Source organism: Trematomus bernacchii, unplaced genomic scaffold (genome assembly GCF_902827165.1).
Source record: "Trematomus bernacchii unplaced genomic scaffold, fTreBer1.1, whole genome shotgun sequence".
NCBI lineage: Eukaryota > Metazoa > Chordata > Actinopteri > Perciformes > Nototheniidae > Trematomus > Trematomus bernacchii.
Window position 1 is genome coordinate 2552 of NW_022987760.1, and position 16486 is coordinate 19037.

Sequence of the window (16486 nt, forward strand, 5' to 3'; positions counted from 1 at the left end):
TTCACGTTCACACAGTCAGGTGAATTTTTGCCGGCCGTCTTTCCTGCAACGGCTAGTTTTTCTGTATTTCCTCTATCCTGTAATATGACTTGATCGCTTTAAACTCCGCACACGGAGCTCTGATTGGTCAGCAGGCGGTGCTTTCACTGAGTTGATCTCTTAGCCTGCCACCTAACCTGCTCCCGAGGAGGTTAGCCGCTCAGCATAAGTTACCATGGAGATCTACAGATGGAGCATCTTATTTCAGACTCCAGCTTACTGCTTCCTGCCTACTACCAGCCAGTTACCTGCCTAAGACCTGCCAAAGACCAGTATCTGGGAATGTTAAGCCCTCCCACTATATTCCAAGAGGGCGTTGCCAGATTTTCAATTTCAGGATTTAACCAGGAGATGGCGCTTCCTTCACAGAAACAGTTTTGTTTAGAAGAGCATTTGAACACATCAATATTTTAGATCAAATAAAGTATATCTAATCTTGTAATTCAATAATAATATAGTCTTTATATATTAAATAACTTTTACACTTGGTAAAACAAATCCTGAGTGAGGCTTTCATAAATTGCATTTAGCTGACGCTTTTATCCCAAAGCGACTACTATTTAATAAATGATAAATGATTATTCATAACAAATATGAGTGATGTGTGATTATTATTCATGCTATATACTGATATAGGGCTAAGTAAGCAATCAATCCTGCAAATTAACCCTTAGTTGTTCAATATATTTATTCAGACAATGTGAGTAGAAATACAGAAATGTTGCTCCCACCTAAGGCCAACGTTGCAATATTACAACATTTCCCTAAAAACATACCAAAATGTAAACATTTTTAAAACTCTTTCATTTCTGCTCCAGAGGCCAGGGGTTAAATTGGGATTTGATATGTGGGGGGGCTCTGTTAGAAGGTGCGACGGGGGAGGGGGGAGAGAGTTAGACGCTCGTGAATTGTCAACGGGGGGCGGGTGTTGTCGGCCATAAGCGAACCGGGCTGTTGGCGTCCGGCCGTTCTGTGATTCTCCAGAACTCACAGCGGGCCAGGGATAAGTCCCGACCCTCCCGACGGCCAATCCGTGCCTCCCCTGACTGCACGTTGCTGACACACACCGCTGCAAACTCTCTGCACGGAGGAGCCGCGGAGGAAGAGACACACGTTCACTAAGCCGAAAAAACTATATCCGGTCACAGTGATCTGCTATTTTAAAGTAAATTCAACACATATCGACCCTAAATATAGCATATATTAAGAACGAGAAAGTGTTAACATCGTTTTTTTGTAAACATATGACAAATGTGCGAGGGTGATGACATCAGAGCATCGTCCTATGGGCTTAGCCCCGGACAGGTACAACAGGTATTCACTCAGAGGGGGGTGGTAGGTACTAAATGCCACCCATTTACATGTAGGCAAACAGTCAAAAATCAACATACAGTAGGGGGGTGGGGGATGGTGAACGGTATGTGGGTATGTGGGACACTGAAAAGTCTATGTTAAAAAGCCTCAGTCACCTTAATTCATGTAATTCTTCTGTTTATTCAACGTGGTGGGGGGCCGAGGGAACCGGGCAGAGTTTTTCGCCGGTCAACGTGTGTGAAAGTTTAAATCTTCCTTATTGAGCTTTAAAACAAATGAATAACGACTATATATAATAATAAAATAAACACCGGCTGTTGTTATGCCTGCTGTAACGTTTAAATTACTCCGTTCTCCGCTTAAGTAATTATGCCGTTACAAGCTTCATAGTTGTATTTATCATCTAAATTTGCCGAAACAAGTTTAATATTCTGAAAGCCAAGACTTTGTTTATTTGAAATCAGATGAAAACAAACTGTAACGGACCCTGCCGTGTTATCTATGATTACTATGCCTTACTGTACATTCATAATTTCAGCCGGACGGAGGTGGGCGGCGCTGCGGAGGAGCAGATTGTTGATCGTTTCAATGAAGTTGAATACAGAATATTCATATTTGTCAGTGATTTCATGTCAATTCGGCGAACATAAACATAAATGATCGTGGTGAAGATGATGATTAAATTAGGATTAAAATCGAGAGCCGGCTGCATTTCCTCTCGGTTCGTTTTTTTCGACTAAACAACATTATTTTGTTAAATAACAACATGGTGATGTTTTGTAAATGATTACATGTCTTATTTAGCACAGACTATGATCCTATCCGTGACATATGGATCTTAACAAAGATCCGCTATACATTAGTACCAGACATACTGTACATTGTGGTGATTGACATTATTCACCCACGGATCTATGGGTTGGGGTATTGTTCCGCACGGACATTTTAGTGAACCAGACCAGCTGTTTCCGCCGGTCTTTGCTTCCCGGGCATGAAGTTGTTTACATGTGTGTTCAGATGCTAAATAAAAGTTTAGCTTGTACTTTTGATACCCCGCCTCCGACTCCCGTCTCTCGGCACCACAACATCCAGCTTACTGTATCGAAGTTGATTTCACATGAGCTCCAGTGTGGAACCTCACTGCACCCCCTGGTGGATCAATGATCCATTGCAGCTGGCTTCACAATAATTACATTTATTTATCACAGGGGCGGTATCAAGTCAGACTGGGGGCCGGCTCTTCATCACGAACCGATCACGGACCAATCACGGACCAATCACGACCCTCGCGTTTCAAACTGTCTGAAATAAGATGCTGTAGCTCTGTGTGTGTGTGTGTGTGTGTGTGTGTGTGTGTGTGTGTGTGTGTGTGTGTGTGTGTGTGTGTGTGTATGTGTGTGTGCAGGTGATCCGGCGCACGGTGACGGCAGAGGGCGAGGTGGTCCCTGTGTGTCAGCTGGACATCCAGGTGGAGAATCCTCTGCGCAGCAACGGCATCTTCCTCGTGTCTCCGCTCATCATCAGCCACACCATGGAGAGAGGGAGCCCTCTGTACGAGCTGTCAGCACACACCCTGCCCACGGAGGACCTGGAGATCATCGTCATCCTGGAGGGTGAGCACACACACACACACACACACACACACACACACACACACACACACACACACACACACACACACACACACACACACACACACACACACACACACACACCACACACACACACACACACACACACACACACACACACACACACACACACACACACACACACACACACACACACACACACACACACCCGTCTCTCACCTGCCCCCCCTGCAGGTGTCCCAGGTGACTGATTGACTGATTGATTGACTGACTGATTGATTGACTGACTGATTGATTGACTGATTGATTGATTGACTGATTGATTGATTGACTGATTGATTGACTGACTGATTGATTGACTGACTGATTGATTGATTGCAGGTGTGGTGGAGACGACGGGCATCACCATGCAGGCCCGGACCTCCTACACCCCGGAGGAGATCCTGTGGGGGCGGCGCTTCGTCTCCGTGATGACGGAGGAGGACGGGCGATACTGCGTCAACTATTCAAAGTTCGGGAACACGGTGCCGGTCCGGATGTCCTCGCTGAGCGCCAAGGAGCTGGACCTGAGCCGGGGGGGGGGTGCAGGACGAGGAGCCCAACCTGCAGGGCTGGGGCCTGGTGAGGGCCGGCAGGGGGGGGTTCCGGCGCGGGGGCAGGGCCTGCGACTCAGGCTCCGCCCCCCGGCCATGGTACGACCAATCAGAGCAGCCGGAGAAGGAGGTGGTGGAGCAGAAAGGGAAGAAGAAGAAGGTTCAGCTGGAGGTCATCGGGAGGCAGGAGGAGGAGGAGGACTGAGAGTATACTTTAATACACAGTATATATACTCTAAACACAGTATATATACACACAGTATATATACTCTAAACACAGTATATATACTCTAAACACAGTATATATACACACAGTATATATACTCTAAACACAGTATATATACTCTAAACACAGTATATATACACACAGTATATATACTCTAAACACAGTATATATACTCTAAACACAGTATATATACTCTAAACACAGTATATATATATAGGGTATATACTCTAAATATGATTGAAATCTGACATAATTTATAAACGTGTGCACTTTTCTCACGGGACACAAGTGGAGTCCTGAGATGTCAGAGTGTTCCTGATCACCCTCTGTAGAGATTAAACACATTAAATCATACTTTTAACAGAAAAGCACTCAAATCTTCTCCTAAATGATGATGACGATGCTCAGGATGTTCAGATTGATATGTTCTGGCCTCAAAGTTCCTCCTCTTTGTCACAGTCCCATGACACATGATGAATTCAAGTCGTATTCATATTCTACAAATCACATGTTGATTTCAGTCCTGATTGTAATGTTTACCTGTTTCTTAGTTTAGATTAGGAGAGGAGAGGAACTCATAGATTTATGAAATGTCTTTATCATATTTAATAAATCTATTTTTTTTATTTTGTCTCTGTGTATTTTGACTCTTTAAAGTAGAGACACTACATACTGATATACACCTGAACATCAGCAGGAGAGGACTCTTTAAAGTAGAGACACTACATACTGATATACACCTGAACATCAGCAGGAGAGGACTCTTTAAAGTAGAGACACTACATACTGATATACACCTGAACATCAGCAGGAGAGGACTCTTTAAAGTAGAGACACTACATACTGATATACACCTGAACATCAGCAGGAGAGGACTCTTTAAAGTAGAGACACTACATACTGATATACACCTGAACATCAGCAGGAGAGGACTCTTTAAAGTAGAGACACTACATACTGATATACACCTGAACATCAGCAGGAGAGGACTCTTTAAAGTAGAGACACTACATACTGATATACACCTGAACATCAGCAGGAGAGGACTCTTTAAAGTAGAGACACTACATACTGATATACACCTGAACATCAGCAGGAGAGGACTCTTTAAAGTAGAGACACTACATACTGATATACACCTGAACATCAGCAGGAGAGGACTCTTTAAAGTAGAGACACTACATACTGATATACACCTGAACATCAGCAGGAGAGGACTCTTTAAAGTAGAGACACTACATACTGATATACACCTGAACATCAGCAGGAGAGGACTCTTTAAAGTAGAGACACTACATACTGATATACACCTGAACATCAGCAGGAGAGGACTCTTTAAAGTAGAGACACTACATACTGATATACACCTGAACATCAGCAGGAGAGGACTCTTTAAAGTAGAGACACTACATTACTGATATACACCTGAACATCAGCAGGAGAGGACTCTTTAAAGTAGAGACACTACATACTGATATACACCTGAACATCAGCAGGAGAGGACTCTTTAAAGTAGAGACACTACATACTGATATACACCTGAACATCAGCAGGAGAGGACTCTTTAAAGTAGAGACACTACATACTGATATACACCTGAACATCAGCAGGAGAGGACTTCTTTAAAGTAGAGACACTACATACTGATATACACCTGAACATCAGCAGGAGAGGACTCTTTAAAGTAGAGACACTACATACTGATATACACCTGAACATCAGCAGGAGAGGACTCTTTTAAAGTAGAGACACTACATACTGATATACACCTGAACATCAGCAGGAGAGGACTCTTTAAAGTAGAGACACTACATACTGATATACACCTGAACATCAGCAGGAGAGGACTCTTTAAAGTAGAGACACTACATACTGATATACACCTGAACATCAGCAGGAGAGGACTCTTTAAAGTAGAGACACTACATACTGATATACACCTGAACATCAGCAGGAGAGGACTCTTTAAAGTAGAGACACTACATACTGATATACACCTGAACATCAGCAGGAGAGGACTCTTTAAAGTAGAGACACTACATACTGATATACACCTGAACTTCAGCAGGAGAGGACTCTTTAAAGTAGAGACACTACATACTGATATACACCTGAACATCAGCAGGAGAGGACTCTTTAAAGTAGAGACACTTTAAAAAACAACAAAACATTCCCTTTTTGATGTGTTTATTGTTCAAAAGTATAAATGCATTAAGTTGAGAACCTGAACGACACACAGTTTAGTTCACGTTAACTTTATACAATGCTCGTTTATTGTTGTTGTTGTTGTGTCACACCCGGCACCACCAGGCGTTCAGCAGGGACGTTGCCACGGCGACAGCGAGCAGGGGCGTGGCCGTGGGAACCCCGTTGTCGGGGGCGGAGTTACAGAGGTTGGAGCTGCAGCACCGATAGGTGAAGCCGGAAAGAGCCGGAAACATCTGGGAGAGGCGGGAGTTATCACAGTCTGTGTAGCGGAGACACTGACGGATCGTCTTCCCTCCTGTAGAGTATACACTTCATTAATATATATATACATAACATGTACATGTACACACAGTACATACACACACAGCACTGTAATAACATGTACATGTACACACAGTACATACACACACAGTACATACACACACAGCACTGTAATAACATGTACACACAGTACTGTTATCACAGTCTGTGTTGCGGAGACACTGACGGATCGTCTTCCCTCCTGTAGAGAGACACTTCATTGATATGTATATACCATATACATAACATGTACATGTACACACAGTACATACACACACAGCACTGTAATAACATGTACATGTACACACACAGTACATACACACACAGTACTGTAATAACATGTACATGTACACACACAGTACTGTAATAACATGTACATGTACACACACAGTACATACACACACAGCACTGTAATAACATGTACATGTACACACACTACATACACACACAGTACTGTAATAACATGTACATGTACACACACAGTACTGTAATAACATGTACATGTACACACACAGTACATACACACACAGCACTGTAATAACATGTACATGTACACACAGTACATACACACACAGCACTGTAATAACATGTACATGTACACACACAGTACATACACACAGTACTGTAATAACATGTACACACAGTACTGTTATCACAGTCTGTGTAGCGGAGTCACTGACGGATCGTCTTCCCTCCTGTAGAGAGACACTTCATTGATATGTATATACCATGTACATAACATGTACATGTACACACAGTACTGTAATAACATCTACAAACAGTACTCTCTCACTGAGGGAGATGGGTACTACACTACTCTATGTACATGTACATATTAGTACAGTAATAAGATGTAAGTAAGTAAAGTTTATTTATTTATAAATAGATTTTGAACTGTATATAATCTACATCAGGGCTATTCAATTAGTTTGGAATGGGGCCGGTTGATGAAAATGATCCAAAGCAAGGGGCCGGGAAAAAGATGGCTTGAAATATGAGCAATCATATTTAAGAGCTTCAGATACAGTAAATACTACAACAGCATAGTGGAGTGCATATATTGTGTTTAATTCAATCAAACAACATAGCCCCAAGGCCTTTATAGATCTAAATGGCTCAGAACTCAGTAGGCCTACATGTTTCATTTGATTTCATTTAGGTGAAATGATCTAATCATTCACGCAGAGATGCAATCAATGACAGGAGTTGTCACTACAGTATAGTAGGTGGGTTCGAAACCCGAGCCCGTCGAAGTTTTCAGGCATTGTTTACCCCTCTATCTCTCAATGTAACACCCTCTCTGGAATAAAGGCACTATGGCACAAAAAAAAAAAAAAAAAAAAAAACATCTTAAAAAAAAAGAATTTATGACTTTTTAACATTATACTCAAAGGGCCAGTAAATATCACCCCGGGGCCGGATTTGGCCCGCGGGCCGCCAATTGAATAGCCCTGGGCTACAGGGAGCCAGTGAAGAGATCTGAGTATCGGGGTAATGTGGCACCGATTGTTTGACCGGGGGAGAAGTCTTGCAGCTGCATTCTGGACTGCCTGCAGACGACCAAGAGCAGACATGCTGAGAGAGGAGAACAATGCGTTGCAATAGTCAATGCGAGATGAGATAAACGCATGGATAATCATCTCTAGGTCGGGTGTTGAAACTACAGATCTCAGTTTACTAATGTTTCGTAGGTGGAAGAAACAAGATCTCGTCAGTTGCTTAACATGGGTATCAAACGACGCGGATTGGTCAAATATTACCCCTAAATGACGTAGTTTGGAGTTGGCAGCAGAGGAATATGGTCCAAGACTTTTCAGAATCATGGGCGCAACCTTTTCTGGTGCAACAACCAGAACCTCCGTCTTATCAGCATTGAGTTGTAAGAAGTTATCTGCCGTCCGGTCCTTAATGGCGCTAAGACATTCTAAGAGATATCCTAAAAGCCTCACTGGGTTTGAATGAAATGTGGAGCTGGATATCGTCCGCGTATAAGTGATATGTAATGTTAATTCTGTTTATGATCTGTCCTAAGGTTAGCAAATATAGGGAGAATAACAGAGGCCCCAAGACAGAGCCCTGCGGGACACCACAGGACAGTGAAGAGGAGTCTGACACAAAGTCTCCAATCGAGACGGTGAAACTTCTGTCAGCAAGATATGATGCAAACCAGTCTAATGCTATGCCAGATATGCCCACCCAGTCACGTAACCTCTTGATCAGGATATGGTGGTCTACAGTGTCTAACGCAGAACTTAGGTCAAGAAGTACTAACACAGAGCGATCACCCACATCAGAAGCCATCAGGATGTCGTTAGAAACCCTCAGGAGAGCCGTTTCAGTGGAGTGCTTTTTCTGAAACCCCGACTGGAACTTATCATAAATATTGTGAGTTGGTTGGCCAGAAACTTCTAGAACTTTTGACAGAAAGGGTAGTTTGGATATAGGCCTGTAGTTCACGGGCAGAGCCGGATCTAAGTTAGTTTTCTTTAATATGGGCTGAATAGTGGCATGCTTAAAATAGGAAGAGACACATCCTGTAGACAAGGACGTATTAATAATAGCTGATACAGCCAATGGTTGGTCACACTTTTAAAAATAGGAAAGTTGGTATTACATCCAGGGGGCAGGAAGATGGCTTCATTCTCCTAATCAAATCCATCATGTACTAAGTAGTATAGTAGTACTTCTCACCTCTCTCACTGAGGGAGATGCAGGAGTCCTCGAAGGTACATGTACATGTTAGTACACAGAGTACAGATAGTAGTACTCACCTCTCTCACTGAGGGAGATGCAGGAGTCCTCGAAGGTACATGTACATGTTAGTACACAGAGTACAGATAGTAGTACTCACCTCTCTCACTGAGGGAGATGCAGGAGTCCTCGAAGGTACATGTACATGTTAGTACACAGAGTACAGATAGTAGTACTCACCTCTCTCACTGAGGGAGATGCAGGAGTCCTCGAAGGTACAAGTACATGTTAGTACACAGAGTACAGATAGTAGTACTTCTCACCTCTCTCACTGAGGGAGATGCAGGAGTCCTCGAAGGTACATGTACATGTTAGTACACAGAGTACAGATAGTAGTACTTCTCACCTCTCTCACTGAGGGAGATGCAGGAGTCCTCGAAGGTACATATACATGTTAGTACACAGAGTACAGATAATAGTACTCACCTCTCTCACTGAGGGAGATGCAGGAGTCCTCGAAGGTACATGTACATGTTAGTACACAGAGTACAGATAGTACTGTAGTACTCACCTCTCTCACTGAGGGAGATGCAGGAGTCCTCGAAGGTACATGTACATGTTAGTACACAGAGTACAGATAGTACTGCAGTACTCACCTCTCTCACTGAGGGAGATGCAGGAGTCCTCTAAGGTACATGTACATGTTAGTACACAGAGTACAGATAGTAGTACTCACCTCTCTCACTGAGGGAGATGCAGGAGTCCTCGAAGGTACATGTACATGTTAGTACACAGAGTACAGATAGTAGTACTCACCTCTCTCACTGAGGGAGATGCAGGAGTCCTCGAAGGTACATGTACATGTTAGTACACAGAGTACAGATAGTAGTACTCACCTCTCTCACTGAGGGAGATGCAGGAGTCCTCGAAGGTGCACTCCTGCACGTTCTGGCAGAGCCCGGTGTAGTCGGAGCACTTGTAGCAGCGCAGAGCGGAACCTGAGGAGATCATATTATTATTATTATTATTATTATTATTATAATAATTATAATTATTATATTATTATAATTATTATAATAATAATTATTATATATTATATAATTATAATTATTATTATTATAATTATAATTATTTAATTATTATTATTATAATTATAATAATTATTATTATTATTATTATAATTATAATTATTATAATAATAATAATAATTATTATTATTATTATTATTATTATTATTATTATTATTATTATTATGAACTCGTTTTAAATGGATCTGTTTATGTTTATGTTTATTTTTTAAATACATTTATTTTAACAAAAATAAACATTTGATCCATTTCTTTCATTTCTTCAGATTATTCTTCTGTTTTTGATGATTTCATTATGAAGAGACAGACCCTCAGACCCTCAGACAGACCCTCAGACAGACCCTCAGACCCTCAGACAGACCCTCAGACCCTCAGACAGACCCTCAGACAGACCCTCAGACCCTCAGACAGACCCTCAGACCCTCAGACCCTCAGACAGACCCTCAGACCCTCAGACAGACCCTCAGACAGACCCTCAGACAGACCCTCAGACCCAGACCCTCATACCTACAAGACCCTCAGACCCAGGACAGACCCTCAGACAGACCCTCAGACTCGACAGACCCCTCAGACAGACCCTCAGACCCTCAGACAGACCCCTCAGACTCAGACCAGACCCTCAGACAGACCCTCAGACCCAGACAGACCCTCAGACAGACCCTCAGACTCAGAGAGACCCTCAGACAGACCCTCAGACAGACCCTCAGACCCTCAGACAGACCCTCAGGCAGACCCTCAGACAGACCCTCAGACAGACCCTCAGACTCAGACAGACCCTCAGACAGACCCTCAGACCCTCAGACAGACCCTCAGACAGACCCTCAGACAGACCCTCAGACAGAACCCTCAGACTCAGACAGACCCTCAGACAGACCCTCAGACAGACCCTCAGACAGACCCTCAGACTCAGACAGACCCTCAGACAGACCCTCAGACAGACCCTCAGACAGACCCTCAGACCCTCAGACAGACCCTCAGACTCAGACAGACCCTCAGACAGACCCTCAGACAGACCCTCAGACCCTCAGACAGACCCTCAGACAGACCCTCAGACTCAGACAGACCCTCAGACAGACCCTCAGACAGACCCTCAGACCCTCAGACAGACCCTCAGACTCAGACAGACCCTCAGACAGACCCTCAGACAGACCCTCAGACTCAGACAGACCCTCAGACCCTCAGACAGACCCTCAGACCCTCAGACAGACCCTCAGACCCTCAGACAGACCCTCAGACAGATCCTCAGACCCTCAGACAAATCCTCAGACAGACCCTCAGACCCTTAGACAGACCCTCAGACAGACCCTCAGACAGACCCTCAGACCCTCAGACAGACCCTCAGACCCTCAGTCCCTCAGACAGACCCTCAGACCCTCAGACAGACCCTCAGACAGACCCTCAGACCCTCAGACAGACCCTCAGGACCTCTGAGCTATTCTGAGCTCTTTAAATCTCTAAAGGAGAGAGAGACTCACCCAGAGGGAGCGTCCCGCAGCACAGCAGGAGCCACAGGAGGTGCTGCATGATTCTGCAGGAGAACCAGGAGGACCAGGAGAACAGGAGAACCAGGAGAACAGGAGAACCAGGAGGACCAGGAGAACAGGAGAACCAGGAGAACCAGGAGGACCAGGAGGACCAGGAGAACAGGAAAACCAGGAGAACAGGAGAACAGGAGAACCAGGAGGACCAGGAGTAAAATTAGGAGTAAATCTGTTGTGAATGAGGAGCTGGTGGAGGTCTGCTGTCGAGGCGTCTGCAGTGAACTGTAAACTGAGAGCGCCTCTTTGTCCCGCGGACCACAAAGGCATCTTGTCCTCCTCCTCCTCTTCTTCAACAATCACTGTGTTGTGTTTGAGTCCACAAACAAACAGAGTCTCTGCTGCCACACACACACACACACACACACACACACACACACACACACACACACACACACACACACACACACACACACACACACACACACACACACACACACACACACACACACACACACACACACACACACACCACACACACACACACACACACACACACACACACACACACACACACACACACACACACACACACAATTATGGGATGTCAGATCTCTTCCTGTTTGCCCAGACTCTCCCACTTCCTCCCAACAGAAGAAAAGAGACAAGGTTATTTCTGATGGACGACCTCCGACCCCCTGCTGTGATCATCTGAGAGGGGGGATGAACTCTTAAAGGTCCCCTATGATACTGTTTCTCATCAGTATATCATAGGTCTCAGATATATACAGAGCCTGTCTCTGATTGGCTGAAACACCAAACAGATCATTGCAGCATCCCATAATCCCCTCTGTTTCCAAAGTGGTGATTCTCTGTCTGTCACTGCAGATCTGCTGTAAGCTAGCTAGCCAACGTAGCTAACCTAGTCATTTCAGATCTGCTGTAAGCTAGCTAGCTAATGTAGCTAACCTAGTCATTTCAGATATAGAGTGGCGAAGTCCCTCCCCTTCCGGTGGACACATATGTTTGTCAATTTAAAAGATAATTTTGCAAGTCAAAAAAAATAAAATGTGTGGTAAAACTGTGAAGTAACACATTTGTTTGTGTGAAACGCTCAATGAACTACATCTCTGGTCAACAACACACGTCACCAAGATGGCCGTCACTACTGTCTTGTCAACAAAACGATTGACTACCCTCACTATCACCACAATGAAACACGTCCTGAAGAAAGTCATGCAAAGCTGCCTGCCTGCCTTCCTTTGATTCTCTCTGAACTGCCTGGTCGTTTTAATGTTTAATGTCAACCATTTGTGCAGATAGCATGAAGTAGAGAAGATCGCTAGCGTTAGCGTTAGCATTTCTCTCCCGGGCTTAAATGGTGTATTATAGAATGACCACACCGGTGACAGTACTCTTCAAAGGGTTCACGAAATATGACTACTACTCTTACTGTTTAACATTTTGGGTTACTTAATGTTACTTCATGTTAAGGCTAATAAAAATGACAAGGCTGTAATGCTAACTAACGTGCTAGCTACTAGCTAGCATGATCCAGAGTACTCCTGGTCCTTTCATCAGACGGGAAGCAAAAGAACGAGCAAGACCCATTGCTGGTATGATAACAACCTGGTACTAAGCACACAGGCATCTTGTGAAAGTTATCTGATCTTAGCCAGCGCCATATAGATAGATTATATCTATATTGCGCTGATCTTAGCTATCTCTTAGTGGAGGAAAACAATTGTGACATCACTTACGCGACTCTGGGATTTGTAGTCTTTCTAGTTACGTATTTTTCATAGTCTTATATTTCAACAGTTTTACGACAAACTGTGACTTTTTTGACATGGAAATGATTTTTTAAGATTGACAAACATCATATGTGTAATTCATGGCACAATTCAAACGGGATCGAAAGATAAGTTTTCTCTCTCCATTGACTTCAATGCATTATTTTTCCGAAATAAGGTCCCATGGGGCGGAAGAAGATGGGCGTGACTTCGCCACTCTACACTGTAAGCTAGCTAGCTAACGTAGCTAACCTAGTCATTTCAGATCTGCTGTAAGCTAGCTAGCTAACGTAGCTAACCTAGTCATTTCAGATATACTGTAAGCTAGCTAGCTAACGTAGCTAACCTAGTCATTTCAGATCTGCTGTAAGATAGCTAGCTAACGTAGCTAACCTAGTCATTTCAGATCTGCTGTAAGCTAGCTAGCTAACGTAGCTAACCTAGTCATTTCAGATCTGCTGTAAGCTAGCTAGCTAACGTAGCTAACCTAGTCATTTCAGATATACTGTAAGCTAGCTAGCTAACGTAGCTAACCTAGTCATTTCAGATATACTGACAAACACTAAAGTTATGAGACGACTGACTCTGAGACACTTGCTTTATAATCCTTTACAAATAAAACATGTTATTCCACCAGAGCTTCTGTTCTCTATATGATGTTATTATTTATTAAACAGGAAGCTTTTTATTCAGTCTTCATCTATTTACCTTTTTACTCATTTATTTATTTATTTATTCATTTATTTGTTTATGTATTTGTTTATTTATTAGTTTTCTGTGACGTCTCCATGGAAACCTCCACAGGCCGTCTGCAGCTGCTGCTGAAGCTGTTTGTACGCCTCTCTGAGAAACGGGGTTACCTCCAGGAAGAGAATCATCTTACCAGGAAAGCAGACATTGCCAGCAGTGCTTGGACCCAGCTAGCACTGACGGAGCTCGTGTCCAAATCAAACATGTTATTTCTTGCAGTGATCAGAAACGTTCTTGTGATACGTGTTAATGACCTCTTATGTTTTTAATATTCAACTCTTTTTACATCTGTTTCTAAATCTTTGAAATTCTCATATACATCTTTAAATATTGAAAAGATGACTGAGGTTGAAGAGAGAGACCCAGGAGGTCTGATGTCTTCCTCTGGGGGCCCTGTTGGCTGACGGCCACTAACCAACCACTACGTTGACTTCCATCGGGGGGGCTGTGGGCCATGAAGAAAGGGGTTTGCCGCATGTGGGACAGCTGAGAGCTGAACTGGGCTAAAGGCTGAGAGCTGAACTGGGCTAAAGGCTCCTCAGTGAAACCAGGTGAGTGTCAGTAATGGAGGATGGCCGTCTCTGAGCCCTTCACACTGCATCCATGCACTTCAGAGTATTGAGAGTTAAACATAAAAACCTCTGAGTCACGAGTTGTTAGGGAGCCTCTAAAGGGACATGAACAAAATAAATAAATAAAAATAATAATAATAAATAGAGTCAGAATAACAGATTAGTTTCTCGTGCGAGAAACGAATCTGTTATTCTGACTCTTTTTTTTATTTTATTTTGTTCATGTCCCTTTAGAGGCTCCGTAGTTGTAGAGCGGTTCTTCTGACCTTTAGATATATAGTCTATGGTTCTGACCTTAGATATACAGTCTATGGTTCTGACCTTAGATATACAGTCTATGGTTCTGACCTTAGATATACAGTCTATGGTTCTGACCTTAGATATACAGTCTATGGTTCTGACCTTAGATATACAGTCTATGGTTCTGACCTTAGATATACAGTCTATGGTTCTGACCTTAGATATAGATATAGATATACATGGACATCTTTCCAAAACCATTCTGCTTTCACTCAGAGAGAAACCATACACAATACTTTATCATATATATATATATATATATATATATATATATATATATATATATCTATAGATCATATATATATGTGATCACAGTGATCCTGATGAAGGAACAGACTCCTGGGGGAGGGTCCTCACCTGCTGAACTCTCTTCAGGTCCACAGAAACCCTGCTGATCTCGTCCTCCTCAGTCCTGGTTCTGCCTGCTATTCCCTTATATCTCCTTTTATTCAGCAGTTTGAACACCAACTGTTTCAGATGTGACTTCCGTGAAAGGTGACTTTACTTTACTTCCGCTCTGAGTTGCAGAGGAAAGGGGGGGGGGGGGGGGGGGGGGGGGGCGGAGTTTGAAGTGTTGAAATAGTTTTCCACTCACAGGGAACCTGAAGAACAGGGGTGTCAAACTCAATTTCATCGCGGGCCACATTAGAATTATGGTTGCACTCAAAGGGCCGGTGGTAACTTTAAGACTATATAAATATACATAGATAAATATACATAATAAATATAAAATAATGTATTATTTTACAATATTTCCTCTGCATTGGATTATTATCGGATAGGGTAATAACTTCATAATTAACTACGTCTGAAAGCAGAAGTCTAGGGAAAATAATTGCAAGTCTCTTCATTGTGCATGTCACACAATGAGATGCATTGTGGGACATGTAGTTTATGGGCAACGTTCTCCTGTAAAGCGGCATGTAACATTATAATAAACTTATTATATTCTTTGCAAGCTCTTGTGGGCCACATAAAATGAAGTGGCGGGCCGGATTTGGCCCCCGGGCCTTGAGTTTGACACCCCTGCTGTAGAAGGAGAGAAACTTATATTATGAGAGAGAGGTCTGTCTTTGTCTTTACCACTGACTATCATAATGTCTGTTTTATTCACTAAGAGAATTCACTAGAAAATAAGGAGCCCCTCCCCACGCCCCACGGACGGATATCTGGTTACAAAGAACTCAATGGTGCTCGAGGAGGAGATTCAGGTGATAAGGTGGGGGGGGGGTTACCTTGGTTGCTGATTGGCTAATGGTTACACAAGACAAAACATCGTTATGACATCAAGTGGCCAAAATCTGATCAGCTCATTTTCAGACAGGTTTTTATAGAAATGGATCAAAAAGAGAGAGAATCTTTGTTCCTGAAACTTTCAGAGTCTCTTTCCACAGAGGGGACACATGTTGATGAAGAAGAGGGGACACATGTTGATGTAGAAGAGACATGAAGAAGAGGGGACACATGTTGATGAAGAAGAGACATGAAGAAGAGGGGACACATGTTGATGTAGAAGAGACATGAAGAAGAGGGGACACATGT

General features: G+C 43.2%; 2 protein-coding genes across 3 annotated transcripts; one reads left to right on the forward strand and one right to left on the reverse strand.

The window, feature by feature from the left end:
* Positions 1 to 2758: 2758 nt before the first annotated feature.
* On the forward strand, positions 2759 to 4376 carry kcnj11l (potassium inwardly rectifying channel subfamily J member 11, like; the record flags this gene model as incomplete). The annotated part of the gene is given in 3 exon segments (XM_034148316.1): positions 2759 to 2966; positions 3327 to 3520; positions 3522 to 4376. Coding segments are annotated over 3 exon segments (624 nt in total), but the record flags the coding sequence as incomplete, so codon positions are not given.
* Positions 4377 to 5934: 1558 nt separating this feature from the next.
* On the reverse strand, positions 5935 to 15449 carry cd59 (CD59 molecule (CD59 blood group)). Of its 2 annotated transcripts, none has more exons than XM_034148310.1 (4): positions 15302 to 15449; positions 11527 to 11930; positions 9860 to 9961; positions 5935 to 6267 (listed from the first exon to the last, which is right to left on the reverse strand). In XM_034148310.1, exons 2-4 carry the CDS (start codon positions 11573 to 11575, stop codon positions 6056 to 6058), a joined length of 363 nt encoding a protein of 120 aa, XP_034004201.1. In that variant the 5' UTR covers positions 11576 to 11930; positions 15302 to 15449; the 3' UTR covers positions 5935 to 6055. The 2 variants fall into 2 exon arrangements, with proteins under 2 accessions (XP_034004201.1, XP_034004202.1); XM_034148311.1 differs by having other exon boundaries at positions 11527 to 11579; positions 15302 to 15448.
* Between the last annotated feature and the right edge of the window lie 1037 nt (positions 15450 to 16486).